A 27,558-nucleotide genomic window follows, 5' to 3' on the forward strand; every position below is an offset into this window, starting at 1 on the left:
CATCCCCAGGCTGACAGGGATGTCGTGAGCCTGGCTGCAGCCTGGGCCTGCGCAGGGACCCTCGGGGGGAAGAGAGCCAAAAATACCTCATCAAGGCTGCTGCCAGGGAAACGAGGCTCGCTGCAGATGCAAGGCTGAGCAGCGCCTGGCTGGCTGGGACACTGGCCAGGGGAGGTATCTGGGACTCATTCTGCCCTTGGTGTCCTACTGCCAGTGTCAGTGGGGTCCCCAGCAGCAGACCCACCTCTGCCACCCATGCAGACGCCCCCTCAGGTGAAGCAGTTCTCTCTTTGCCTGCATTTGTGCCCTTGGGAAGGGTTTCACTGCTCCTTCCCACAAAGCACAAGCTGGCAGAGGAGAGTTTTTCCTCCTTGCGGGTTTGCAGCTCCCTCTCGGGTGTCGCACACTCTGTGTGTGGAAGGGTGGCTGCCTCCACTGAGTGGGGGGAGAAGGATCAATTTACCCTAGGTTCCTGTACTTGACACTGTGGTCTTGGCTCTGTCATGGACTCTCCTGGCAACCAGGGCCAGCAAAGCTCTTGTCTCCTGTGAGATCTTGGCCTGTTTTTCTGGTTCTCTGGCCCAGCACTGTGCTGTGCAGGACTGGGGCGAGCTGTACAGAGAGCACCAAATGGGAGGAGAGAAGAAAAATATCAGGATTTGGCAGCATGGTGCAACACACAGCAGTGCCTGCTCACTTCTGGGTGTGCCAAGCAGTGCCTGATGCTCAGCCCAGGCAGGGCAGTGTGGTTGAGCCTGGCCAGCAAAGTGTGGTGAGCCCAGCCCATGCAGGACAGCATGACAGCCTCTTCTCTCAAGTAACTAATGACAGGCCAAGAGGAAATGTGTGATGATCTTAGAGGTCTTTTCCAAACTTAATGATTCTCCAGTGTGGGATACTGCAGGCTTCACTGAATCATAGAATTGTTTTGGTTGTAAAAGACCTCCAAGATTGAGTCCAATGTCACCCTAAGACCACCATGGCCACTAAACCATGTTCCAAAGTGCTGAGTCCACACAGATCGGGGGAAGTTCTCCTCTGCCTCCACTCTGCCCTGGTTAGACCTCATCTTGAGCACTGCCTTCAGTTTTGGGCTCCCCAGTTTAAGAGGGACAGAGATCTGCTAGAGAAGGCCCAGCACAGGGCTACGAGGATGATGAGGGGATGGGAGCACTGCCTGATGAGGAGAAGCTGAGGGACCTGGGGCTGCTTCGTCTGGAGAAGACTGAGAGGGGATTTAATAAATGTCTATAAATACCTGAGGGCTGGGGGTCAGGAGTGGGGGGACAGTTTCTGCTCACTTGCTGCCTGGGATAGGACAAGGCAGCATGGAAGCTGCAGCACAGGAGGTTCCAGCTCAACACAAGGGGGAACTTCTTGCCTGGAAGGCTCCCAGAGCCCTGGCACAGGCTGCCCAGAGAGGTTGTGGAGTCTTCTTCTGTGGAGCCTTTGCAGGCCTGTCTGGATGTGTTCCTGTGTGTCCTGAGCTGGATTGTGTGGTCCTGCTCTGGCAGGGGGGTTGGACTGGATGATCTCTTTGGCTCCCTTCCAATCCCTGATGTCCTGTGAGGCTGTGATCCTGTGATCCCCATCCGTCTTGGCATGGTCCAGGTTTAGTGAGCACAGTGGGGGTTGGGTTGATGGTTGGAACTGATGACCTTAAGAGGTCTTTTCCAGCCTTAACGACTCGATGAGCCTGGCCCCTGCACAGCGAGGACGCCCGGCGCAGGGACGCCTGGCACCGCCCATGGCACCGCCCATGGCACCGCCCACCTCGCGGAGACCACGCCCACCGGCCAACAACCCCCCCCCTCTCTGCACAAGCCCCGCCCCTACACAACGCGCGCTGCACTAAACCACGCCCATCGCAGCATAACCCCGCCCATCGCAACATAACCCCGCCCATCGCAACATAACCCCGCCCATCGCAGCGTAACCCCGCCCGCCGCACTCGCGGCCCCGCCCACGGGGTGTGCGTCCCCGGCGTCGCCGCCCATTGGCCGCGGGCGGGGCGGGGCGGGGCGCGGCGGCGTGCAGACGGCGGCAGCCATGGCTCCGAGCGCGCAGGCAGGGGGTGGCCGCGGGCAGGCCCCGGGCCCGGGGCTCCGGCAGGGTATCCGTGCTGTTTTGTTGGGGCCACCGGGCGCCGGCAAGGGCACGCAGGTGAGGGGGGCACTGGGGAGAAGGTGCATGGGCTGTTCCCAGCAGAGCCGCGGCCGTTCCGGGTCGCCTCCCGGTAGCGACCGGCGGGACCGGGCCGCCTGGTCCTCACTACCTTTGACCTAGCGTCTGAGCCACGGCCTGGAGGGCCGCGAGAGTCCGGCCTCACCTTCCCCGACGAGGGACTGGGGTGTCCAGCTTGTCCCTACTCCGGAGGGCCCCGGGCCTCTTCTACCCCAGAGGCGCAGGCCTGTGGTCTGGTCGCCCGCAGGGCCCCCGTGCACCGGGGCGCTTTGTCCCGAGTTGCCTTCCTAGGGCTGTCTGCGTGGATCCCATGCTCTGGCCCTGCTGCCGGAGCACCCGGCGCTCAGGGCTGCCCACTGGCCCCTGCCACGTGTTGACCAGTTACCGACCATCCCGCTGCTGCGAGGGGGACACAAGGCCTTACCGGGGCGGGGGGTCCTGGCTCTCAAACCGTTCCAGCAAGCTCACCTCTTGTCTGTCCTCTCTTACAGGCACCGAAGCTGGCAGAGACCTACTGCGTTTGCCACCTGGCAACTGGGGACATGCTGCGGGCCATGGTGGCCTCGGGGTCGGAGCTGGGCAAGCGGCTGAAAGAGACGATGGATTCAGGGAAGCTGGTGGGTAGTGGGGAGATGTGCTGGGGAGGAGATGGTCTGGCAGCACCTGGAATGAGAACAGGCAAAATCCACCTTGCAATGAAAAGCCTCAATGACAAGACTCAGTCAGTGGAGGAAGGCAGACTGCAGGGTGAAGGCAGAGATGAGGGCTTCCTGCAGGAGAAACATCCCTTAAAAACATCTCTGCCCTTCAAAACTGCTCCTTACCAGCAGCCTGTGTCCCTGGGTGGGTTCTTTCTGCCACAGGTTGGGATCTAGCTGGCTGCTCTGTGGCTCCTGGACACTTGAGGTGAATGTTTATCCTTCATCATCCTCAGTATCCTCATTTAACCTTATCCTCAAAGCCAAAGCTGCTCACATGATGCTTAGACTCCTGTGGGGTGGAAAACTTTGTTCAGAGGGTTGATCTGCGTCCCAGCTCTTGACAAGTGATGTTTACCTGTAACTGTAAGGTGAAAACAGAGTTAGTGCTGCTGTCAGAGTTACAGGAGGGCAGAGAGGACACTTTGGATTCTCAAGAGACAAAAGCTGAGCTCTCTGGCACAGTTTGCTGAGGGTAAAGCCTGAATGGGGCACTTAGTGCCATGGTGTGGTTGACTGGATAGGGCTGGGTGCTAGGTTGGACTGGATGAGCTTGGAGGTCTCTTTCAACCTGCTTGATTCTATAATCTTGCCCAAAATGACTGAAACATCTTGAGGGGACAACAAATTGCAGTGACTCACCCCAAAGCTAAGCAGTGTGGGGCAGATTTTTGGCATCTTTTTCAGCGGTCGTGAGCCTCTGAATGCCTCACAGAGAGAATCCACAGGCCCTGGGTAGGAAAGGCAGCCTGGCTTATCTCCAGCATTTTACTCTTAAGTTTGCATTGCAACACCAAGCCTGCAATATCCCAGCTGGTTATGAAAGATAGGGACCTTATCTGGGGAGGCTTGGTGGTATCTGCCACGTGTGTGTGGCAGGCAGCACCGGGGCTGCTCCACAGGTACCTCCGTCACAGCCTCCTCTGGCTCTCTGATAACTCAGCTGGGAGCACAGCAGCTTCAGGATGGGTTTTTTTATGCTTGATTATGAAGAAATAATCAAGAAAGCACAGCAGTGACTTTGCTTCTTCACCCAAACTGCCGCCCCCCCCCCCCCCGCGCCTGTTGGCTTCCCACCACAGGGCTCATGTTTACGTCTGCTGGTGCCAGTCTGGACCCAAATCCTGCTGGGTCCCAGCTGCGTGTGCTGGAGCAAACAGCACTGCTGGGGGGAGCTGCTCTGGAATAAACAACCACTGTTGGAGCTGCAGCATCTGTTAGGACTTTCCAGATGCTGCAGTGTAGAAAAAGGGCTAATCCCAGTGGTATGCTGAGATCAGGATATAGGGAAAAAGCAGCCAGCCAGGGCAGAGCTTGTCAGCAGCTTTTGGGCATTTACCTTCACACAAGGTTTATGAGAGTCCATGAGCAGCTTGCTTGCTTTGCCCTTCCTGGCCAAGGCTGCCTACTGACAGGGATGTGTGGGTGAAGGTACAAAGTAACAGGAAATAAAGATCATGATTTGGTTCAAGAAAAAAAGGTTGCTACATTTCTGTCATCTTGAGGACAACCTTTGTAACAGTGAGGTTCCAGTGCTGGTCCAAGTCCTGCCCAGGCTGGAGTGTTCCCAGGGTGAAATGTCTCACCAGCCACGTCTTGCTGTTGACACCCAGGGCAGGGAGTGTTTCCCTGCCATAGGCAGGTCCAAGCGTGCAGCTTTTGCCCTGTTGGAGCCATGCCCTGTGCTGTGGCCATGCCTCTGCTGCCAGGAACTGCTGTAAAAAGGGGTCTGCTGCAGCCTGGGTGCTGCTGTGGGTACAGCAGCTGGTGGGGAGCAGCTGTGTGTGAAAGTGGAGCGTCCCTCCTGAGCTGTGGCTCTCCCCTCTTGGCAGGTGAGCGATGAGATGGTGGTGGAGCTGATAGAGAACAACCTCGACTCCCCTCCCTGCAAGAATGGCTTCCTCCTGGATGGCTTTCCACGCACGGTGAAGCAGGCTGAAATGGTACCTGGGCTCTGCATGGGGGCTGCTCTGGCATCTTCTCCCTCTTCCCTAGGGATGGGGATCCCTTGGTTGTGCCTCTCTGCTCTGAGCTGGGTGTTTTCTGTTGCAGCTGGATGAGCTCCTGGAGAAGAGGAGAGAGAAGCTGGACTCTGTCATTGAGTTCAGCATCCCTGACTCCTTGCTCATCAGGAGGATCACTGGCAGGTACATTTTTCTCTCCCAGACCCTTGGTGCTTCCCTAGTTTAGCAGAGAGCATCCTAATTTTGGATCTTTGTGTCATTCTCAGTGCTGTGCTGGTCTCTGTTAGGTTCCTACTCTTCCTGCCAGCCTTGAACAGAGACCCTTTGTTGCCCTATAAATAGGAGTTGCTGATAGGCAGCAGCGTCCTTGGTGACCCAGCTCAGCCTTTAAGCCTGGTGTTGACCACTGCTGTCTTCATGTTCTTGCTTCTCTGGAGCTATTACTGCTCCCTTAGCAGGACATCTGCTAAGCACCCTGTCCAGGGTCATTTGTGGCCATGCAGGCACACAGACCTCTCCACTATCGATCTCTGTCACACTTGCACCTCCAAGATCCAACCTCTTTCCCCAGTAAAGCATGAAGTAAAAAGCTTTTCTCCAGCTCTTTAGTCTTTCTGGCTCTCTTACAACTCCCTGAAAGGAGGTTGAAGCCAAGTGAGGGTTGGTGTCTTCTAAAGAACAAAAGGAAATGGCCTCAAGCTGCACCAGGGGAGGGGTTTAGGTTGAGCATTAGAAGAAATTTCTTCACTGACAGGGTTCTCAGAGACTGGCACAGGCTGCCCAGGGAGGTGGCTGAGTCCCCATCCCTGCAGGCAGAGCTGTGATGCTGAGGGCCATGGTTTAGCACCAGCCTTGGTAGAGTTAGAGAACAGTTGGAGTGGATGATCTTAAAGGTCTTTCTTTGCCAAGCAAAAGGATCCTGTGATTCTCTGATCCTAGTGCAGCTGCTTTGCTCAAGTGCCTGAAGAGGCTCTTGGCACAGAAATAGCCAGAAGAGGACTTTTTTGTCTTAACAGGGGGAGGCTAATTGGGTTGTTGTTGCTACTGCAGATGTTTCTGTGCTGCTGAGTGGCAGGTTCAGGAGATCTTGTCCTGGCACTGGGCTCCTTTGCTGACATTTGCTTTCTGTCTCAGGCTGATTCACCCAGCGAGTGGCCGCTCCTACCACGAGGAGTTCAGACCCCCCAAAGAGCACATGAAGGACGATGTATGTGAGCTCCCAGGGCCACAGCTCAGCCTTGCTTTGGGTTTAGCTTGGTGCTTTGCAGCATCGCTGGGAAAACTTCTTTCCTTCCTTCTCTCCTGACTCTGTGGGGAGCTGCCTGAGCATCCTGAGCCACTGGCACTGCAGGGAGGGATAAGTGAAGGGCACAGCCCTTCCACAGAGCCAGCCTGGGCTCTGCCAGCCTCAGAACTTGCTTGACTCTGTCCATAGCTGAAGTTGTAGTGGGCTGTGACTGGTTTCCCTCCTGGGAAGCAACTGTAGCTGGTGTCTGCTCTCAGGGCTTCTTGGGCATGTTTTGGCAAGCAGAGGTGTGTGTGGGGATGCCCACATTGCTGAATCCTTCTCTCTTCAGTGGTGTGGTGGTTTGAGGGATCCCAGATTCCCCTTCAAACCATAGGGACCCCTGGAAAGGGCTGAGAGTGGATTCCATCCCAAACTGGGACAAGTGACTGCCCTGGACCATGGCTCAGCTGCCCTGGGCTCCCTCTGCTCTGCCCTGCAGATCACCTCTGCAGCTCCTCGCTGTCGAGGAGGAGGGCAGCAGGAGAGAAGAAGGGGGGAGCCTGCCAGGCTGCAGCCAGCTGGAGCTGTCCCCTTGCTTCTGCCAGGTGACTGGAGAGCCTCTGATCCGCCGCTCGGACGACAACGAGACGGCTCTGAAGACGCGGCTGAAGGCCTACCACACCCAGACCTCCCCCTTGGTCTCCTACTACAGCAGCCGTGGGATCCACACGGCCGTGGATGCCTCCCAGTCTCCCGACGTGGTGTTTGCCAGCATCCTGGCAGCCTTCTCAAGAGCAACATGTAAAGACCTGGTTATGTTCGTTTAGGGCTCTGTCCCAGCATGGGGCTCTCCTTTTTCTCTCTTTGTCTCTCCATCTCTGTCTCTCTGGGGTCTCGGGTGGGTGAAGAGCTAAGCAGAGTAGAAAAGGGGGTGCAGCCCAGGGCAGGGTTGTGCTGCTTGTCCATTAAAGAAGCTGTTAACGGTCTCTCAGTAGCTGTCAACTTCAGTCTGTCTGCCGATGCTGGAGGTTTGGCCTCTAGAGGTCGCGGCGAGCCCAAGCACCAGCAGCCTGCTGCCAGGAAGGAGCTTTCCCACTCCTTTGGCTCCAAATTCTTTTGTTTTCATTCTCTCCTGAAAGAAGCTCTGCTTTTGCACCTCCTCCTGCTTGCTCCACAGAGGACTGGGAGAAGTCTGGAGACCAAAACCTCAGCCTTGTGGGAAGGACCTTCAGAGGGTGCTGGATAGGTGAAGCAGGAAATGAAAGAGGAGGTTGCTGGTGGGAAGCATGTGAAGGGCTCTGTGTGTGTGAGAGAGAGCTGTGGGAGGCACAGCCTGGCTCTGCTGCTGCTCAGGGCCGAGAATTTGATCTCATTGGATGTGTTTTAATCTCTGTGGGGTGGAAGGTGACCTGAGCACTGCTTGGCTTCCTCCTGTTCTGATGTGGCTTGTTGGGGCAGCAAGAGGGTGGGTGAGAGCTGGGGGGTTGCAGTCTCTCCTCATTTGTGAGTCCTCCAGTGTGGTGAATATTAGTGAGATGCTTTCTTGGCCTTGTTTCTTTTTAACATGAAGTCTCTGGTCAGAGTCTGTGACTCTGTGTGTGGCAAGTTGATTTGCTGAGGACAAGGAAGAGACTTTGGGTTTATCTCTTTATTTTTTGCCCTTGGCTTTTCCAAGGAGGTGAAGATGTGTTGAGCTTTTCCTGATTCCTAAGCTCTAAATAAAGCCTTTACTGCAACACAAATGATTTTTTCAAGGCCTGAGAGGCAGCAGCAGCATTAACCACTGGCTTCATGTGCCCTTGAGCCAACGACCTTCATGATGAGCTCATGGAAATGTACTTGTTTCTTGAGCAAATCAAACTGCTCTGCCAGGCTGCCCACTGCAGCACACTGTGTGCAGTGTGCTTTGTGCCCCAGCTTCTTGGGGCTGCTCTGTGGTGACCTTTGCCCGTGCTGGATTTCAGCCTTTCCTAGAGGATTCCACTGTAAATGCAGATTGGTCCTGATGAAACTTTGTCCTTTGGCCTTCCCATGTGTGTTTCCTGGAGGAGCTGTCCTGCCTCCTGTGCACTGAGCTGCTGTGGGCTGCACATCCAGAGCAGATGCCTAATCCTCAGCAATCCTTTGCTCTTTTAATCATTTCTCTTTTGTCTGAAAGTCTCCTTCTGTCCTCCTCCTCCATCCTCTCCGAGGAAACAACCTCTTCCCTTCCAGCAAACAGCAGGAACTGAAAGCAGCTGACTTGTTGCTGTTGAAAGCAGGTGACTGTGGGGAGAGAGAAGGGTTGAAAGTAAACGGTGCTGGTTCTGCCAGCAGCCCCCTGAGACAGCTCCCAGATGGTCCTTGCCCACTCAGGGCAGCCCCAGCACATGCCAGGGGATGGGATTGAGCATAGAACTGCCATGCTCCAGGCCAGTGGGGAGGACAGATTGTGTTGGAGCTGCCCCCAACATCTCAGTGACTGTAAAGAAATTGAGTTGGGAGCAGCTTTTATTTTGTCTGCTTGAGAGAGTCAGAGAACTGAGCTAGATTGAATGGTCCTGCTCCAGCAGGGGGCTTGGACTCGGTGACCTCTTTGGGTCCCTTCCAACCCCTGACATCCTGTGAGCCTGTGAAGTGCAACCCTCACCCCTGCACTTTGCCATCGTGGCAAGAGGGCTCCCTGGCCTGATGGTGTTGCCTGCATTGGGTCAATCCTTTCACTCCACAGCCAGAACAGTGTGTTCTGCCACCCTCCATTCCTTTCCCCTCCTTGTGCTCACTTTGCATTCAGCTCATCAGCCTTTTTCTGCCATAAACCAGCATTGATTCTGGTTGGATTTTTTCCCTAAACATTTTTTTTCTCTCTCTCTCTCTCTGTTCCCATTTATTCCAGCTGAGTGACTCCGTGAACCAGATGAGACACCACCAAATGCTGCACACTGCTACATCACCCACTGCAGCAGCCCTCCCCTGGGTGCAAGGGAGGCAGGGAGGGCAACTGGGATGGAGGACACGCTTGATGGGAGGGGGGGAAGAGGAAGTGGTAGACAAGGGGTGGGAGGGGGGGTTTGGGGGCTGATTTGGTTGGGTTTTGTTTGGATTTTTTCTACTCAGCAGAATCACTGTGGAGAGGAGATGACCTCCTCCTGAAATCACTGCGTGGGGAGGCAAAGCAATTGCAGAGACTTGAAACAACTCTGCCACTTGAGCAGCTGCAGGTTTTTGACCTGTTGGGGTAGGGCTAAAATGACCATTCCAGGCTTCTCTGGGCCTTTCAGGGCTTGGCTCGTGGGCTCTTGGTACTCTGAGGCCACTGCAGGGTTTGCTGTGATTTATTGTATTGTATTATTCTTTTTCTGAAGTTGCTTCCTGTAAGCAAGGACCAAACTGAACAAATGACTCATTGCTGAAAGGGAAGGGAAAAAGATGCTTGAGTCTTTTCTTTTTCCTGGAAGTTTTTGTTTTTCTTGTTCTGCTGCATTCCTAAACCCAGCACAGAGCCTTCTGAAGGTTTCTTTGCTGCTAAACAGAGGGGCCACAGCTCTAGTCCAAGCCTGCCTTACTTGGCAGAGGAGTGGCTTTGTCTGTGATCTTGACCAAGCTGGAATTCACACTGAATGCTGGAGAAATGCAAAGGAGACTTTCTTAATTGCCAAAAAAAAAAAAAGCCAACCAACACTTACTTGGGGTGGGGTTCTTTGCATTTCTTTTTAGATCAAATGGTGCCTTGTCTAACCTCTGAATCAATAAAATAACCCCTTTACATTTTGTATCTGTTCCTGTGTCCTCTTTGACCTGCAGACAGCATGGAAGATGAAGAGGCAGATGACAACCTAAGCCAACTCACAGTGGAGCTGGGTGGATCCTCAGGCCTGATCCTATCTCAAGGATGTTGTTCTGTGCAGCTTGGAAATGTGCCTTGTAATTCCTTTTTATCTCTTCTTTTCCTTGCTGAGTGTGTTCCAATGCTTTCTGTCACCATAGCAATGGTGTCTTGCTGCTTTTTCTCTCTCCTGTTTCTTCCTGTGTGATGTTGAAAGCACTAAGCCCCTGCCTGTCCTGACCCCTTCTGGCCACAGCTCCTTTCAGGTGTGTTTTACTGATACCATTCCCAGCCTTTTCCCTCTCCCCCTGAGCAGTGTTTGGAGGAGCTGAAGTCATTTCAGTCTCTCCTCCTGCAGAAACTGGAAGCCACATTTTGTGCCTTCTCTTCTGCTGATTTGCTTTCTGCCTTTTGTACCTTGTTGCCTTCTGCCCCTTCTCTCTAAGGTACCCAGAGCAAAATCTGCCCTGACCCAGGGAGCAGGAACATTTCCTGGCCTCCCTTTGATCCTTCTGCACAGGGATCCTGCTCTGAGGTGCTCAGAGGAAGGCTGCTCTTCATGTCCTGGTGGAGGCTTGTTCTGCAGTGCCCTTGGTACCACCCTTGCAGCCCTGCTTTGGTTTGGGTGTTGTGGGCCAGGATCAGAAAGGGTCAGGCTGCATATGCCCATTTCCTCCAGAAATTACTGGTTTCTTCAGCATAATTGGGCTCTGCTGCTCCTCAGCCATTCAGTCTCTGTGCTCTGGTGTTTTTATTACCTCCCTGTAACTCATTAGCATTCTCTCTCTTGATGGCAAGCTTGTGCCTCGCTGCTGTTTGTGATGTTCTTCCCTTCTTTCTTTTGATGATGGATGCTCAGCTACACTCTTATTGTTTGGCATTGTCTCCTCTGCTGCTTGCCTGCTGTTGTCTTAAAAACCTGTTCTGCCTGCTCCTCCTGGCTGTCTAGAATGTGGGATGGGAGAAGTCCTGGCTCCTCTGAGCTGGGCTTCTGTTTGATCCTTAGCTAAGTGTGGAGTCTAGAATGTGGGATGGAGGAGTCTTGGCTCCTCTGAGCTGGGCTTCTGTTTGATCCTTAGCTTACTGTGGAGTCTAGAATGTGGGATGGAGGAGTCTTGGCTTCTCCAAGCTGGGCTTCTGTTTGATCCTTAGCTTACTGTGGAGTCTAGAATGTGGGATGGAGGAGTCTTGGCTTCTCCAAGCTGGGCTTCTGTTTGATCCTTAGCTAAGTGTGGAGTGTGAAATGGATTGTTGGGGTGCTGTGGGGAGGCTGCTGTAGGAGAGACTGTTCAGCTCGAGGCTGTATCCTCTCTGGTTGGATCTGTTCTGTGACCCATCTCTGTCACGTTGCCCTTGAATGTTTTCCACAGCATGTGATGCTCTGCAGGTGCTCTGAGTTCCTTCTGTTCAATGATTTCACTCCAGCAAGCTGCTTATCAGGCACTCTTTTGAAAACTGTTCATATTTCATACACACAATTATCCAGCAACTATAAAAGGGGGGAGGGAATTTCCTATTTATAGCACAAGGACCAGCATCAAATAGGACACTGAATTCTCACTGCTAGAGGAAGTGACCTGTTCCCTAATGCAGCAGTATTTCGGCTGAAAAGAAAGAGCATCTCGGAGGGGGGAAGGGAGGAAGGGATGAAGAGCCCTGGGCCACCTCTTTCCCATTAAAAACTATGCTGCAGTCCTAAAAATACTGTATCTGCCCTGCTCCCTTCCTGCTGGAGCCATCTGCAAGAGAGAGATTGCAGAGAAAAGCCTTTCGCTGTGGATTTGTGGTTGGTAATAATGAATCCACTGACTCCTGATGGTCTGCTTTAGAGCTGAGCTTCAGCGTCTGATCGATGCCTGATCTCTGACCTTGAGCTGGGAGCGAGAAGCCGCTCCCGAGGCCCTGCTGCGGGCAAACAGCACAAAGCCCTCATCTGTAGCGGTTCTGTACCACCACGGAGCGTGTGCCCGGCCCTGAAACAAAGAGCACGTGGGGCTGAGGAACAAAGAGCAGGCTGAGAGCGATGAATGGAGGGGGTGGGAAGGTGGGAAGAGCGCTGGTGCAGCACTGGGGACGCTGGGGGTGCCTGCGGCCGAGGTGAGCGCTTGTTCTGCCTGAGCCTGCATCCCATGACTGCCTCTGCTCTCCCTTCCCTTCCAGGTGTGAGCCACAGCTTCCCCCAAGGCCACGCAGGTATCGCTGGCCCTTCCTGCTGCTCTTTCCAGCCATCCCCTTGTCCTTCCCATGGTCTCCAGGCTCTTTAGGAAGAGCTGCAGTGGAGGAGCAGAGGATGGGATTCCCTCTCCTCGTCGCTGTGGCAACCGTGGGGATGGGGAGCAGCAGAGGGGCGTGCTGGGGAGGCTGCGTGGCCGCGGAGGGCTGTGCTGGGCGGCTGCGGAGGCAGGGCTGGCGCTGACATCACAGCGAGGAGGTGGCGCAGAGGGAAGGGGAGTGGGAAAGGGAGAGTCGGGAGACTGCGGAGGGAAGAGAGCTGCATCTGGAGTGGGCTCCAGGGAGAGGTAAGAGATGCTCCGGGATCAGAGTGGGCTCCGTGGGGGGCTGTGGGATCAGAGCCTGCCTCTGCATGCTGGCTGAGGTGTTGGAGTGGGGATGGCTCTTGGGCAGCAGCAATGCCCTGGGAGCCTGGCACAGCAGGGCTTGGCTCTTGGGCAGTGGGATCGGGTCAGAGGCTGGCAGGCTGCTGCAGAAACTGCAGATGTGTCCCCCTGGAATAGCAGTGTCCGTCCCTGACTTGGATGGGAAGCACCAGGAATACCTGCACCTCCCGCATGGGCTGAAGGGATGGGGAGCAGCCCTGGTGCCTCTCTGGGGAAGGGGACCAGAGTTCCCTCTTGAGATTAGAACAGGAATCACTGATGGAATGAACGGGAAGTTTGCAGACCAGGTCTGCATCTGGCTAAGAGGAGGCTGCAGGCAGTGCTGGTGCACTGGGGCTGAGCCCAGCAGCCTGCCTTTGGGGTGGCAATCCTGAGCTGCACATCTCCAGCAGCCTCCACACTTCCCCTGCCCATGCGGGAAGCGATGGCTCTGGGGGAGGCAGCCAGGAGCACGATCACTGCTGGGAGCTCTCTGGATGTGGATCCTGGGGATCTGCAGACCTGGAAAGGCAAAAAAACAACAAACCCAACCCCTGGTCCTTGAAACAGCTCTGGATGTCGTATTGCCTTTTGGCACTGTGGTTGCATAACGGGATCCCAGCTGCCAGCAGAGAGAACTGAGGGGTGAGGGTCACCTCTGTGCCCTGCAGCATCCCAGCAGCACCTATGAGCTGTGCTGGCCCCTGGGTGTGGGAGGTTGGCATCTCTTCCTAATCCAAAGGGTTGGGCTGATTCTTTAATGCCTGCAAAAGCTGCTGGATTTACAGCTGGCTTCCACAGCAGGGGGTTGCAGGGACTCCACACCTACGGGCAGGCTGGGCAGCAGTGCCCTGCAGCACGTTGGCAAACTGGGAAGTGAGTTCACAGAATGCCAGCTTGGAAGGGACCCCAGGGATCATCTCTTCCAACCTTTCTAGGTGATAGTGGAGTTGAAATGAGCTGGCCCAGCACCCTGGCAAGCTGAGCCTTCAAACTGCCCAGTGTAGGGGAACCCACTGCTTCCCTTGGGAGATTATTCCCTTCTCTTAACTGTTCCCATGGGGAAAAATTGTCTGCTGGAGTCCAGTGGGAATCTCCTCAGCAGTAACTTGTATGCATTGTCTTTTCCATGGCACTCCTTGTAAAAAGGGAGTCTCCATCCTCTGGGTAGCCACCCTTTATGCACTGGTCTGTGGTAATAAGGCCTCCACTAAGCCTTCTCTGCTCAAGGCTGAACAAACCCAGCTCTCAGCCTCAGCATCCACTCAATCCGTGCCAGCCTCTTGCCCCTCGGGATCCTTGATGTGTATCTGAAAGCACATCTGAGATCCAGAAGCCCATTACTGGTAAGCCCTGAGGGTATCAGAAAGCAGTGCTGGAGCAGAGAGGGAAGAAGGACAAAGCAGAAGCTCAGCAGGGCTGATGAAACCTAGTTTGAAATCTATGGCCAAGGAGAGGCCAAGGGTCCTGTCACAACCCTTTAGCTGGAATGACTTTCACACCTTTCTGGTGTCATTTAAAGGGCTGGGAGCAGCAGTGGGGTCATGGAGCAGTGCAGCCAGGAATTCCTCAGAGCACATGAGAGAGCAGAAGTGCAAAGAGCAGCATAAGTAAGCTTCAATTAGAGCAGGCTGTTGCTGTGAGATGCAGCAAACCTCTTCAAGGCAGGCACAGATGCAGGGTCTACAGGGAGCGTTTGGGAGTGGCCCACGGTGGCCATGCTGCTGCTGCTGATTCTGTGCTAACCTTGCAACCAGCAGCAGTTTGTGCTGCTGTGGAGACTTCTGTGGGAGCTAGGGGGCACAGGACCTGCACTTGGAGGCTTTGAGGAGCAGGCTGTGGTGGCATCACCCCAGGTGGCTGTGTGGCCAGCTGTGTTTCGTGCCTCTGACGTGGGCAGGGGAGGCGAGGACCTGCCAGCAGCTCTCGGTGCTGCACAGGGCAGCTGTGGTGGGAAGGAGCCAGCTCTAGGTGGGCCCAGGTGCTCCTGAGTGAGACCTTGCTGGGCACAGCCTGATCCAGGCTCCTGAGGGCAGTTTAGGAAGGTGCAGGGAGGAGTTAATGCTGCGTCTGTGCAGTTCCAGTCTCTGGTTCTGCATGACCAGCAGCTAACTGCTAACTCTGCTTCCAAGTCCTGTTTTCGCTTGATTCTTTCAAGGTTATTGTGGCAGTCTGAGCCCTCAAACCAGCACAGTTACTCCAACCTGAGCAGGGGAATGGCAGCAGAACCTCCAGCAAGCAGAAAGGCCCAGTCAGCCCCCCTAGTCCTTGACCTTCTCCCCTGCTCAGCTGCCTCTCCTTGCTGTTCCCCCTGTAACTGCCTCCACTGCAGAAGGGATGATCATGTGAATGTTCCACAGCCTGGCATCTGCACATCAGCTGGAGCAGCTGAGTCTCTGCCACGTCCCTTGTGCCTTTCTGTGACCCCCACTCCACAGCCACCCTTTGGTCCCTGCTGCAGCAGATCACTGCTAGCCAGACACACGGCAGGTGGGAACTTGTGCTCTGGGGGGTGTTGCTGTCCATCCTGCAGCACAGCCCTCCCTAGCAGAAGAGGGCCATGAGACCTTGTGAATCTCTGCAGAGCCCTGGGGCACCAGGAGGAGCTGCCCTTGTGCCAGTGTCCAGAAAGGGCTCTGGGAGCTGAGCCAAGTCCTGTGAGATATTTAATCCTTCCTATCCCACAGCCCATGTTGGCCAGGACTCCACTGCAGTGAATGTTTTGCTGTTCCTTTGGCACTCAGAGGTGCCCACCTTGTATTTGTTTTTGCTCCTTATCTGGTACCACTGTGAAAGCAGGCAGGGCAGGCAGCACAGCAGCTGAATCAAGGACAATGGCTTGCTGTGTTCCCATTGCTGCCTGGGCCACCCTGAAGTCCCCTCTAGCCTCTCCCTAAACACAGGCTGCAATTGCCTTCTGCTGAAGTAGCTCTTTGTTTAAGGGTTGAGGTTATTTGGAGTAATCAATAATTCCCTGCTTCCCAACAGAAATATCCCTTTGGCCAAATCAGCATTTCCATCCTTGCTGGAAACCTGGCCTTAAGTCTCAGCTCTGGGGACATTCAGGTGTCTTCCCAACCCACCTGTGCAAAGCCCTGCTCCTTGTCTTCTGCCAGTGCTGCTTTCTCTCTGAAGCTGAGCAAGAAGGGCTGGAAGCACTTGGAGTTGTCTGGCTCTTGTCAGTCTCAGCCCTTCTCTTGGCTCTGCCCCAACAGTTCACTCTGTGCTTGCTTCTCCAAGGAGGGCAGCGAGGACAGAGTCAGTGGAATCCTGATATAAATCCCAGTCCACAGGCTCCAGGAGAACTTGGCTTGGCTGCTCTTCCCAGCAGAAGAAAAACTGCCTCTCACACAGCAGGTCCTGTATGCCAGAGCCCCAGGGCTGGAAGTAAAAGGTGTCCCCAGCAAGGCTCCATGGCTGCACATAAATTTTCCTTGCAAACAGGCAAAGGCACTGACTCCTCAGAGCTGGATTTGCACTGGTTCCACCCCAGCAGCCAAAAGCTGGGCTGTGGCTCCAGTTTCCTCTGGCTGAAGAAGGCCACATGGTTTGTCCTGCTGCATGGGGCAGCTGAAACCTCCTCACTGTGCATTGTTAGAGCCTCTGCACCATCCCTGTTACTTCCAAACCAGAAAAGGTCACAGAGGCCCAAGAGAAACCCACTTCCCTCCTTCACTGGAACTCCTCTTTCTGCCTCACACATGCTTTTGTTGCCATCTGGCTTGCCAAAGGCAGGAACAAACACTGGGGTTTGGCAGGGTTCAAAGCCTTGGCTGGTTGGATGGGAAAGAGGCATTCTTGGTCCTCTGCCCGGGGCCAGGGCTTTGCTCCGAGTCCCCTGCCAGGTTCTCCAGCTGCAGTTTTGGTGCTCATCCCATGCTGAGAACATTTTCCTTACGTGTCTGGGGATGGGCAGCACCTCTGGGTGCATCCTGCAGGAGATCCAGGGAGAGTGGGCGGGAAGAGCTGGAGCAGGACCCAGCGCTACGTGAAGCCCAGCATGCTGCTGCGGCTGAGCTGCACGTACCTGGGAAGGGCAGCAGCCTGCGGTGCCCTCCCCAAGTAAGCAAGAGGGCAGAGGTGCAGGGAAGGCAAGAGGAAGGCCAGGAGGAGCTAGGCTGTCTCTGCTCTGTTCAACAGAGCTGTGGTAGCCAACGGTTGCCCCCTGAGAGACTGCAGGAGTTGTGCTGGGGAAGGATGCTCTAACTGGGAGATCTCTGGGAGGCACTTGGCGGCTCCTGCTACTTCAGTGGCAGGCACTGGACTTCCCCTGGTGCTCAGGGCAACTGGGATGGCAGCTTGGATCAGAGTAGGCAGGGCTGGGCAGATGGTCCAAACTGCTAGCTCCCTGTTAGCATGATGCTATGGAGCAACAGCAGGACCTGAAGTCTCAGCATATGCTGCTCACCCCAGAAACTTCCTACTCGGTGTCCTGCTGTGCACAGTTGAGTCTCCTCAGGCAGCACTAGGGGCTTAGGTTTGCTGAAATGCTGGCTAAGGACACCCACAGGAGACATCAGCCCCCGAGAGGGAGGAGGATTTCTCATGGTGGTAAAAGGATGAGGGAGAAGAGAGATTTCCTGGCTGGGGTAAAGGTGGGCTCTGTTTGAAGGGAAGTTAGAGAGAATGGGCCTCTGGTCATGGCATCAGGCTGGGGGGAAGGAAGGGATGGGTCAGTGGCAAACCCTGGCAGGACAAACCCTATAATTTACTTTTCCATGCTGGTCCAGGAATGAAAGGTGCACAAACCTACAGCTCCTCTTTCCCTTTAGCCAACTTGTTCTGCTGCAGAGAGAACAGCCCTGGACTGAAGCAGGCTGAGGGCAGCCATGGGCCAGGCTGGGGGAAGATTCCCTGTGAGCCAAGGAACCCCTGCTCAAGCTGATTTCCAAAGTAAGACACTGGTACATTTCCCACCTGGTTAGTGCTGGCTTAGCCCTCTGGAAAGTGACACAGGTTTTCCTTGCTGTGGGGCCACAGGGCTGTGCTGGGAGCACTCTGCTGCTCTCCCATCCTGGCTGCAGAGGGAAGTGCTGCTGGCAGGCTCCAGATCATTCTTCTTTCCCCCTTTGACAGCTGTTGCTGGTTAGGAAAATGGGAATGTTCCCCAGGCAGTTCTGGGCAGGAGCTGCCCTCACCAGGGCTGACCACATGGGCTGCTGCTGTTTCTTCCTCTCCCCACTTCCCAGCAGTGGTCACAGATTTGGGTACATTCTAGCCTGGGCAAAGCACTGCTCTTCCTTGCTCCTCTTCCTCACACAGCACACAGGAGAGGCCTGTAAAGGGGTGGGGGGGGAATGTTTGTTCCTTGGCCCTAGATCAGTACAATTATGGAGTCAGTTCTCTTCCCAAAGCACAAGGGAAGAAAGAAGAAACACTGGGAGCAGGCCTGTTGTGGGGATTTCTACCTCAAGCAAGTAAACCTTGTTCCTAGCACAGAGAATCTGACAGCAGGCACCATCCCCTCTCCCTGCAGTGCAGGATGGAGATCCCACCTCAGGGCAGGGCTGGAGGGACACCAGGACATCTCACAGGAAAGACATTAGCTTTGCTCTCATCTGATGCAGAATGTCCACAGCATGGACAAGGGAAGACTGGGCAAAGCTTAGTGAAGACAGGAAGGAGGCACTGGGCTTAGTGATCCTGGAAGCTGTGGGTGTCCAAAGCTTGCTGAGACTGGTAGAAGGGCCAAGGACCTCTGTAGGCAGTGAGACTGTGCAGGGGTTGCCCTAGATTGCAGCTGCAGGGTAGGAAAGTCCGGGGTTCAGAGCTTGAGCCAGCTGCTGAGAGAGAAGAGCAGAACTAGCAGGAAAGGAAAATGACTCCACAGCAGCACTCTTGCGCTGTCCTGGCAGCAGCCAGCCCTGGCCACTCACAGAGCACCGACGGCAGAGGAGGGGGTGGATCCTACACAGCAGGAGAAGAGTTCCTCGGAAAGCCCAAATGGTGCAACTGAGCTAATTCAGAAAGAAGTACTCTGGCTAACGCCAAGGGCAGTGCGAGTAACCCCTTCCACTTTTGGTGTGAGCTAAGGCAGGAAGCTGAAAACTCCCCAGCTGCTTTTACGACCCCAGGCAATGAGCAGCAACTGTCTCGGTCCTGAGTAAGTGATGAATGTGTCAGCACCAAGCTCCCTGCACCCATTTCCCTCCCTGACTCCTAATGAGTTTTAGTTCAGAGCTCAGGGAAATTTTCTGTCACCAGCCCTGAGTTAAAAAGTTGGTAAATTGAGGAGGAAATGAAGCTTCCAAAGGTGCTAACCTTTGGAATTGCTTTGAGAGTTGGTTAAGTCAAGCATGATAACTGCTTTGGAAATATCCTGATGGTTTTATGACCTTCAATCACATCTGTACTTCTGTACCCAGACAAGGGTCAGCAGACTGCTCCAAGACATGGCCAGATCCCCTCAGAGAGATAAAAAAATGAGTTCTCTTCCTGTCTTTCCTTCTCCTGATGTGATTGATGCTGCTGAGTTTTGGTCAAGCACAGAACTACCCCAGGCCAAAGCAGCACAGCTGAGTTCTGGGCATGCCACAGACCTGTTCCATGAACCCTGCATTGATGTGAGGATGATCTCCATGTTCTGGCATTCCTGGAGGTGCTGAGGTGGTGTTTTGGAGACTCTGCCTCCAAGGCAGAGGAGAAAGAATCACCACATCAGTGTGGAGCAGACACAGGGTTTAAGCCCCATGTGAATGTCTCAGTTCTCTCTCCACAATGGCAGTAACCTCCCAGCAAGTGAGGGAGTGTGCCTGAGTCCCTTCCCCTGCCAAGATGAAAACAGGCCCTTTTTACTTGCCTTACTCCACTTTTCCTGTCCCCAGCCCCAGTGCAGAGCTGTGAAGTTTGGCTGGTGGCTCTGAGAAGCTGCTGCTTCACAGTCAGCTTCCCATGGCCACTGCTGAAGGGGCCCCAGGTAAGGAGAGGCCCTGCCGAGGATAGTTCTGCTCTTGTCTTTGGAGGCCAAGCAGCCTTAGGGACAAGCCACCACCTGAGGTGAGAGCAGGTCCCCTCTAGTGCTCAGTTCACTGGAGCCTTCTCCCATCAGCAGGTCACTGTGAGCCATGGATTATACCCTGGCAGCAGGGACACTGCAGCATGCAAGCCCCAAAACTGCAGCGCCTGCTCCACTACACAGCAAAATAGGTCGTGCATCAGCAAATGAAAAAGGACAGATGGTGTCTGCTAATACAGCTTAGTTTATGGCCTGCAGGATTAACTCACTACTTGTCATGTCTGCAGAAAATAGGAAATGGGTGGGTTGGGTGGAGGAAATGTGTGGTGTGCCTGGCCCCACCTGTGCTTGTAGGATGCAGCGGCTGGAAAGTATGGCAGAGATGCTGTGAGGTTTTGAGGTGCTGCTGAAGAGCTGCCAGTGTCTCTTTGGGGGTCTGGGCACTAAAGCTGGGGTCTCATACCAAGCTTTCCAGTTTCCACAGCCCCACTGCAAAGGGCAGTGCTGTAGGGACAAGGCTGCTGAGCCACACGGGGATCTCCAGCAGAGACAGGGCCACTGGTTGCGGTCTGTGCTCCAGCAACGGCTGTGCCAGCTGCAGGACAGCCTCAGTTCAGCCTTTTGAACTCCCAAGCACCCACGTGTCTGCCAGAGTCAGACACAAAGCTGAGGCAGAAGCCTCAGGTCTTTTCAATGCCTTCTCTGTGACACACTGTTCTCCTTTCCTGGAAACCAGGCCAGTGCCTCACTCTGTTCTCCTTGCAGAAATCAAGCCCTGTGCCAGCACTCCTCTAGCTTCTCTGTCTCTGCTTTCTGGAGGGCAGAACAAACCTCCCTCAGCCCTCCACAAATAGTCCTCTTGAAGATTTTCTCTTGTTCCTTGCTGCAAGATGCTGAGCACCCCAAAAACCCATCAGGGGAATGAGGAGAGAGGAAAGCCTCCAGAGCCACTTCCTGCTCTGTCACATCATCTCCATGCCTCTTGCTGGTGGCACCTGTCTCTCCTTGGCCACCACCATCCTGGCACAGTGTGCCCTCGACAGGCAGCTGCCCACTGCTATCAGAGGTGTTTGTCACCTCTGCTGTCTTCTAGCCACAAGCAGCTGTCACAGACTCTGGGGGTTTTCTCCAGTGACTAATTTGCCTGTGTCTATGCCAACACCAAACACACAATTGTCTGTTTAACAGCTCAGGTGAGGAGGGAGCCCTGACTGCTCCTTCACGTTGTAAAGGCTCAGCCCAGCACTTTCCCTGATGGCAGCACCCTACTGCTCTAAACCTTCTCAGTTACAAATCCCCTGTCATTAAGGACAGCAGCTCACCAGGAAGAGTGAATTGGGAGCCAGGATCACTGCTAACTTCTCTCCCCAAAGCTGCAGAGGACAGCAGGTGGAGAAAGAGATCAGAGCAGCCTGTGCTTTGATTACAAAAGGAAATGCTGCTTTTGTGGAGGGGCAAAACCTGGCAGGTTGCTATTCTGAGTAGCTGCTTAGCTCTCCCTACCTTTACATCAGTGCTGACGCCGATGGCAGATCTCCCTGCGTCTCCTTTCAGTGCACGCCTGGCAGCCACCAGGCCGAGCCCATGGCCCTCCTGGCTGGCTGAGCCCTGCAGGAGACAGGATGGTGAGCGTTGTGGGCACACAAGAGCCTCCAAGTTCTTCCCCCTCCAAATCTCCCCACCTCCCACCCCTTTTTTTTCAGCTGCTGACAAGATTTGCCATGTGTGTGGGCAGCTCCCAGGCTTACAAGATGATTCCCTGCTTCCCCCCCTACTTCCATCCACAAGCAGAGTCAGGATTTCAAGGAAGGGGAGCAGTGTTCCTCTGTCTTCAGAGGATGCTTTCAGAGAGCTCCATGTGGGAGCTCCCTCCCAGGATTCCACATGGCAGCATCTTCCCTGGAAAGCCACAGCAGGGAGTGGAAGATGGCTGTGCAGTGCCATGTGGGTGTCAGGAGGGAGCAGAGTGGGCTGGGGAGATGGAGGTGTAGCCAAGGAGTAAACCAGAACAAGCCTCCTCCAAAAGCCTTGAATTTCTGGTCCCAGGGTTCCCATCTCCTGCCTTTTGCTCTTCATTTAAGAGAATGTCAATCCTTGTTAAGTGCAGCAGAGGAAAAGGGAGTCAAGCAGAGCCATCTCTTCCTTCCCTGAGCACATCTCAGGGGGAGCAGGAGAAGCAAACAGAACATGAACTAACTAGATCAGCCCAGAAAGCGTGTGCGGATCTGCACTCTGGGGAAGAGCCCTCCCCAGCCACTGCTGTCCTCCCTGGAGAGACATAACCAGCCCTTAATGACATCTCCATCTGAGAAGTGATCAGAGTGCATGTCATTACAGAGCAGGGTTTCCCCAAGGCCCTGGAGAAAATGACCTCAATGAGCTTCAGTTCTCGACTACACAGCTGCTGCCTCCTGAATGCAAAGCGTCTCTCACCTCAGAGCTCGGAGCTCTCAGGGCCAAGCTCCACTGAGCCTCTCTGACAGACCAAGGTGTCAACCCAGCTCTGCACAGGGGAGCTGGACTTGCTCAAGGAGGAATTAAGTGAGGTCTGCATGCTCCTGGCCACGACTTTTCAAGACAGGGAGCTGGCATGAGACCCCCACACTGCATCTCTGGGAAGTTTGAAACAGCCTTTGTGCTGCTTGGGTCTGTCTGTGCTTCTCAGCTTCATCTGTGTCTACAGCAACCTCTCAGGGTTTCAGCCTGTACCTGGCTGTGTCCCTGTGGAGGGTCCTCAGGAGACAGACCCTTGAAGCTGTCATCTGCATCTTGGCACTGGTGAATCCTGCTGCATCTGGATCCCTTTCACAGCCTTGGCTGTCCCACCCAAGCAGGACCAAAGGTCTCAACCTGCCCAACAAGATGGGAGCTGAGTCACTCCAGAGTGCCCCTGCCCTGCAACAAGGAAGAATTGCTGGTGCAGAGCTGTTCCACTCCTTCCCCCATGTCGTGGTGGCTGTGGCTACTTCAGAAAGCAGCAGCACAGAGCTGGATTTTCTCTAAACTTCATCTGCTCTGCAGATGCCTCCTGTGAGCCATGAGCAACTACTTGCCCAGCCCTGCCTGGGTAAAGAGGGAGAACCCCCCAGGAAACCTGTGTACTTCTGGAGAAAACAGCCTGTTCCAGGGAGGAGTTCACACCTCAGTGCCAGAATAACCTGGAGCTTTCAGGCAAATTGAATCTGTGTGTGCCCTGAAATAGCTGTTTCAACATCCTCCTGCATCCTGGAGAGCAATGAGCAGCTATTTATCTTACTTGTCCTAGCTGGGTAACCAGGAAAGGGTAGGGAAGGGCAAAGAGGCCATGGCAGGAGCCAGAGTTTCTATTTTATCAGCTGCAAACCCAAGCCACCACGCCTGCCAGCACCCCACCACAGCAGGATCTTGGCCACAGCACGCCCCAGTCCCTCCATGCAAATACTCCCAGTCTAAGAGCTGGGTTTCACAATCCCTTTCCCGGCAGCCAGCCTCTGCTTTCACTCTCTGAATTACCAAGGGGAGTTTTTATTACATCACCAGAGGCTCTTCCTCCTTGCAGGCAGTGACAGAGCTGTCACTCTGCTGTGCAGGGGGATTTGGGGGTGTGGGTGGCTGGGTGTGATTCTCTGGGAAGTGACCTTGTGCCTCCCAAAGGCAAGTTCAGCCCAGTCCGACCTCCTCGGCTGCCCTGTCCGGGCATGGGGACAGCACTGGGCAGCGTGGGTTGGCTCCAGCTGGTGCCCTGCCCCATACCACTGCTGGAAGCCTTCCTGGGAGGTACACAGCACTTTCAGGCAGCTTGCAAAGTCACCTCTGCCAAATCCTGCTCTGGTTTAAGCAGTGAGGTTGGAAGTCAGCAGCCTTCCAGCATTCTGCCAGTGTAAGCAAAAGCAAATTTGCCTATGGGAGCTGGGATTTGTGAAGCAGCTCACTGAAGCGTTTCCATTCCCTTCCCTTTCCTGTTTATCCCCCACCCCCCCTTCCACTGCTGTTCTCTTTTGTTGATCTTTTCAAATATCCCCTCAGACAAACGGTCAGGCTGGTGACAGTTTCCCTGCAGCCCCAGGGAGGGGCTGAGTTAATCTCATTCCCAATCCAACGACTTTCCAAGACAGCTCTTTCCTCCCTCTTCCTGGCAGCTCACTTCTGTGCCCTCTCCTTCCCAGCTCCAGCTCCTGACTGGTTTGGTGGTTGGTTGAGTGTTGGGTTGGGTTTTTTTTTTTCCAGTTTGAATCAAAACAAACTACTGAGTTCAAACTGAACTCACTGAGCAGGAGCCTCTGCTCCTGGCAAGGGCTGTGGAAACTCAACACAGCGAAACACCTCGGCCGTGGAGAACTTGTTTGCAAGTAGCTGCTATGTCTGGACCACAGTGGGGGCAGGACAGTTGGCAGTCTGTGTTTCTGAGCTCCATAAAAGCACTCAAGTCCCTCAAATCCAGAATCACAGAGTTGTTTGGGTTGGAAAAGCCCTCTATGATCATTGAGTTCGACTATCAACCCAACGCCACCCTGGCTGTTAAACTGTGGTCCCAAGCGCCATGGCCACAGGTTTCCTGAACACCTCCAGGGGTGGGGACTCCAGCACCTCCCTGGGCAGCCTGTGCCAATCCCTCACCACTCTGGCAGGAAAAGAATTTTTTCCCTAATGTTCATCCTAAACCTCCCCTTGCACAGTTTTAGGCTATTTCCTCTCATTCTATCACCTGAGACTAGGGAGAAGAGACTGATTCCACCTCTCTCCAACCTCCTTTCAGGGAGCTGTAGAGAGCAATGAGGTCTCCCCTCAGCCTCTTCTCCAGACTAAAACACCCCAATTCCCTCAGACATTCCTCCTAAGACTTGTCCTCCAGGCCCTTCATCAGCTCTGGTGCCCTTCTTGTCCTCTGGACTCTTCATCAGCTCTGGTGCCCTCCTGAGTTGTTCTCTAGACCCTTCATCAGCTCTGGTGCCCTCCTGACTTGTTCTCTAGACCCTTCATCAGCTCTGGTGCCCTCCTGACTTGTTCTCTAGACCCTTCATCAGCTCTGGTGCCCTCCTGACTTGTTCTCTAGACCCTTCATCAGCTCTGGTGCCCTCCTGATTTGTTCTCTAGACCCTTCCCCAGCTTTGTTTGCCTTCTGGCAAGCCTGCACAGCTCAGGAGCGGGGAAGATGTCTCCAAAACCAGCTCTGAAGTCACTGTGAGCCCCCTCAGATTTCCTCTGGCCTCCTCCAGCCCTGTTTGTGTCATGATTCCTCATCTAAGGGAACGCAGAGTCATTTCTGCCCCATCAGCAGGTTGTGAGCTGATGCCTTTCCCAGGGACTCCAGATGGTTTTGCTCTCTGCCTCTCTGTTTGTGGCGGCACTAACTGGTAATTCAGGCCTGTCTCACATTAGCTCTGGAGCTGAAACCTTCCCACAATTAGCTACAGTCTGTGCTCTTGTGCTGCAAAGGACACAGGGCTGAGCTGTCAGAGAGCTGTCTGGGAGATCCGTCCCACACACAAGTCCTGCTCAGGTTTCTCTGTTTCAGTCAGGAGTGTGGATTTTGGAGTGAAATCATCAGCCCAAGACAGCCTCTGCTCCAGATGGGGAGCAACAGCCATTTGGGGATGCCACATACCTGGCTCATGGCAGGCAGGAACAGCTCATGTCAATCTTGTCTTGCTTTACACCAGTGCAACCTCTCTCCTTTCTTTCTCTGGGCTTCCTTTCCCTCCAGTGACATGGGGAGAGGATCTTTTCACTCACACCACAAGTGTCAGAGGAATGCTAAGCATCTTCACACCTGCCCATGACCTGCTAGGGACCAGAGCTCAGCCACTCAAACTGTCCACCCTGGTATCATCTCTGCCTCTCTTGGAGCAGAATTATTTGGCTCCCTTGCTAAATTAGCTTGCTAATGAGAGGGTTCTTGATCCCAGGAAGGAACTTGACACTCTGAGAGCAATTCTAAGCATGATCCAAAGCTTCCAGCTGGGCCAAAGCCATGTGTATTATGGAGCACGGCAGAGGTGAGGGAGAGCTGACAAATCTGAGGACCATAAGCTCTGGGCAAGGACTTGAGTGCAGCAGGCAGCTTGGGACAAGCACTAGGTGAGGGTGTAGAATGCACGAAGAAAAGCTCAGTGAAGGTAACAGGAGAGCTGAAAGGTGTTGGGAGAGGAAAAAGCTTCATTTGTGTGCTCTTGTGCAGGTGATTTACTCCCTCTGCACCTGCATTCTCCAGTCCATCAAGCCGGGAAGCCTCATCGTTATCTCAGCCGCACAGACCGGCAGAGAGGCTTTGCCTGCAGCAAGTCAGGCAGTGAAACCCAGGTGCTTCCGACTGTCAGCCTGGGTTTGCTTTGCTAAACCTTCTTCTGCATCCCAGAGGCACTGAAGGGGGCCCTCAGCAGCCAGGAAGGAGCCTGCTAATAACGATGCTAATGGGCTCTGCTGAGAGAGACGGCTTCAGGAACGGCGCTAGCTGGGAGACAGCGATGAAGCCACACTTGTCACACGAATCACTACAGTCTGTCCAGCCAGCAGCTGACAGTCTGCAGGGAAAGCAGCCCCTTCCGTGCCGAGTTAACATGCACTTCACAGACCCAGCAGATCTTTCTGCTTCGCCTGCCCTGCATAATAAGCAGCAGTGTCCTTCCCCTTAGCTTATCTGCCTTTGAAGGGCTGGCAGACCCCTGTGGGCATGGGGGAACCCGGGGAGGAAACAGAGGCTTTTATGTTTTTGCATGAGTGCAGCACGAATGTGGGTTACAGTTTCAGTGCCTGTGTGAAAGGGGTGAGTAAACCACACAGCTCCTCATGAATATAGAGTCATAGAATCAAGCAGGTTGGAAGAGAGCTCCAAGCTCCTCCAGCCCAACCTAGTACCCAGCCCTGCCCAACCAACCACACCATGGCACTAAGTGCCCCAGCCAGGCTTGGCTGCAACACCTCCAGCCACAGCCACTCCACCACCTCCCTGGGCAGCCCATTCCAATGCCAATCACTCTCTCTGACAACAACTTCCTCCTCACATCCAGCCTCAACCTGCCCTGGCACAGCTTCAGGCTGTGTCCCCTTCTTCTGTTGCTGCCTGCCTGGCAGCAGAGCCCAACCCCACCTGGCTACAGCCTCCCTGCAGGCAGCTGCAGGCAGCAATGAGCTCTGCCCTGAGCCTCCTCTGCTGCAGGCTGCACCCCCCCAGCTCCCTCAGCCTCTCCTCACAGGGCTGTGCTCCAGGCCCCTCCCCAGCCTTGCTGCCCTTCTCCAAACACCTTCCAGCACCTCAGCATCTCTCTGCAGTGGAGGAGCCCAGAGCTGGACACAGCACTGCAGGGGTGGCCTGAGCAGTGCTGAGCACAGGGGCAGAAGAACCTCCCTTGTCCTGCTGCCCACACTGCTCCTGAGCCAGCCCAGGCTGCCATTGGCTCTGCTGCCCACCTGGGCACTGCTGCCTCCTGTTGTCTCCATATTGCAAAGGAGAGGCAGGGCCAAGGTAGGGAGGAATGAATTGAGAGGGGCTTCTCGTGGTTACAGACCTCCCCCTTCTTCAACAAGAGACACATTAAGGCCCAAACTGCCACAGGCCACAGCCACCCACCCTCCCCAGGAGAGTACCAGGCTGCCTCACAACTCACCATTAGCGCCAGGCGTGGGCCTGGGTGAAGCCTCTGGCAGGGCTGAGGGCAGGATGCTGAGGGCGGCCCTGAGGCACAGAGCAGGAACTCAGACACTGGGGGGAGCCAGGCTGTGGAGCAGAGCTGCATCCACCCACCCCAGGACAGCACCGGTGCCCCTCTCAACGCACCACTAAGTGCCAAGGCTGAGACTGGGCGAAGCCCCTGGCAGTGGTGCTGAGGGGAGCTGAGGCACTGAGGGCGATCCGAGGCACTAAGAACTCGAGCACTGAGGGGACCCGGACCGCGGCGCGGGGCTGCAGCAGCACTGAAGACGCTTCGGAGCCCCTCGAGGCTCTGCTGCTGCGGGCCGGGGCCGGCGCCAGCCCCCACCGCAGCGAGCCCCGCGGGCGCCAGGCCCTGCCAGGGGGCGCTGCCCGCAACCAAAATGGCGCCGGCGGCGGCGGCCGGGGAGGGCGCGCAGGGGGCGGGGCGTGCGCGCAGGGGGCGGGGCGTGCGCGCAGGGGGCGGGGCGGGGGCGGGGCGGGGGCGGGGGCGGGGCGGG

General features: G+C 54.9%; 2 protein-coding genes and 2 long non-coding RNA genes across 5 annotated transcripts in view; 2 read left to right on the top strand and 2 right to left on the bottom strand.

The window, feature by feature from the left end:
- Window positions 1-70: 70 nt before the first annotated feature.
- LOC135190843 (uncharacterized) lies at window positions 71-4,721 on the bottom strand. The gene is made up of 4 exons (XR_010308652.1): window positions 4,222-4,721; window positions 3,009-3,246; window positions 2,653-2,847; window positions 71-612 (listed from the first exon to the last, which is right to left on the bottom strand). It is a non-coding gene; the product is annotated as an uncharacterized LOC135190843 (long non-coding RNA).
- On the top strand, window positions 2,017-9,102 carry AK2 (adenylate kinase 2). 2 transcript variants are annotated; one of them, XM_064172591.1, is made up of 7 exons: window positions 2,017-2,163; window positions 2,676-2,801; window positions 4,715-4,825; window positions 4,935-5,029; window positions 5,981-6,053; window positions 6,680-6,875; window positions 8,950-9,102. In XM_064172591.1, the coding sequence occupies exons 1-7, from the start codon at window positions 2,050-2,052 to the stop codon at window positions 8,955-8,957; spliced, it is 723 nt and encodes a 240-aa protein (XP_064028661.1). In that variant the 5' UTR covers window positions 2,017-2,049; the 3' UTR covers window positions 8,958-9,102. The 2 variants fall into 2 exon arrangements, with proteins under 2 accessions (XP_064028661.1, XP_064028660.1); XM_064172590.1 differs by lacking the exon at window positions 8,950-9,102 and having other exon boundaries at window positions 6,680-7,060.
- Window positions 7,306-27,215, bottom strand: LOC135190842 (uncharacterized). Its single transcript, XR_010308651.1, has 3 exons — window positions 27,015-27,215; window positions 20,935-21,039; window positions 7,306-8,339 (listed from the first exon to the last, which is right to left on the bottom strand). It is a non-coding gene; the product is annotated as an uncharacterized LOC135190842 (long non-coding RNA).
- The window catches only part of RNF19B (ring finger protein 19B), a 37,796-nt gene continuing 22,538 nt past the window's right edge, over window positions 12,301-27,558 (top strand). Inside the window, exon 1 of the mRNA XM_064172587.1 lies at window positions 12,301-12,398. The gene's annotated coding sequence lies outside the window, so the exon portion shown is untranslated. The remainder of the gene's footprint in view (window positions 12,399-27,558) is intronic.

This window comes from Pogoniulus pusillus, chromosome 37 (assembly GCF_015220805.1).
Source record: "Pogoniulus pusillus isolate bPogPus1 chromosome 37, bPogPus1.pri, whole genome shotgun sequence".
Taxonomy (NCBI): Eukaryota; Metazoa; Chordata; class Aves; order Piciformes; family Lybiidae; genus Pogoniulus; species Pogoniulus pusillus.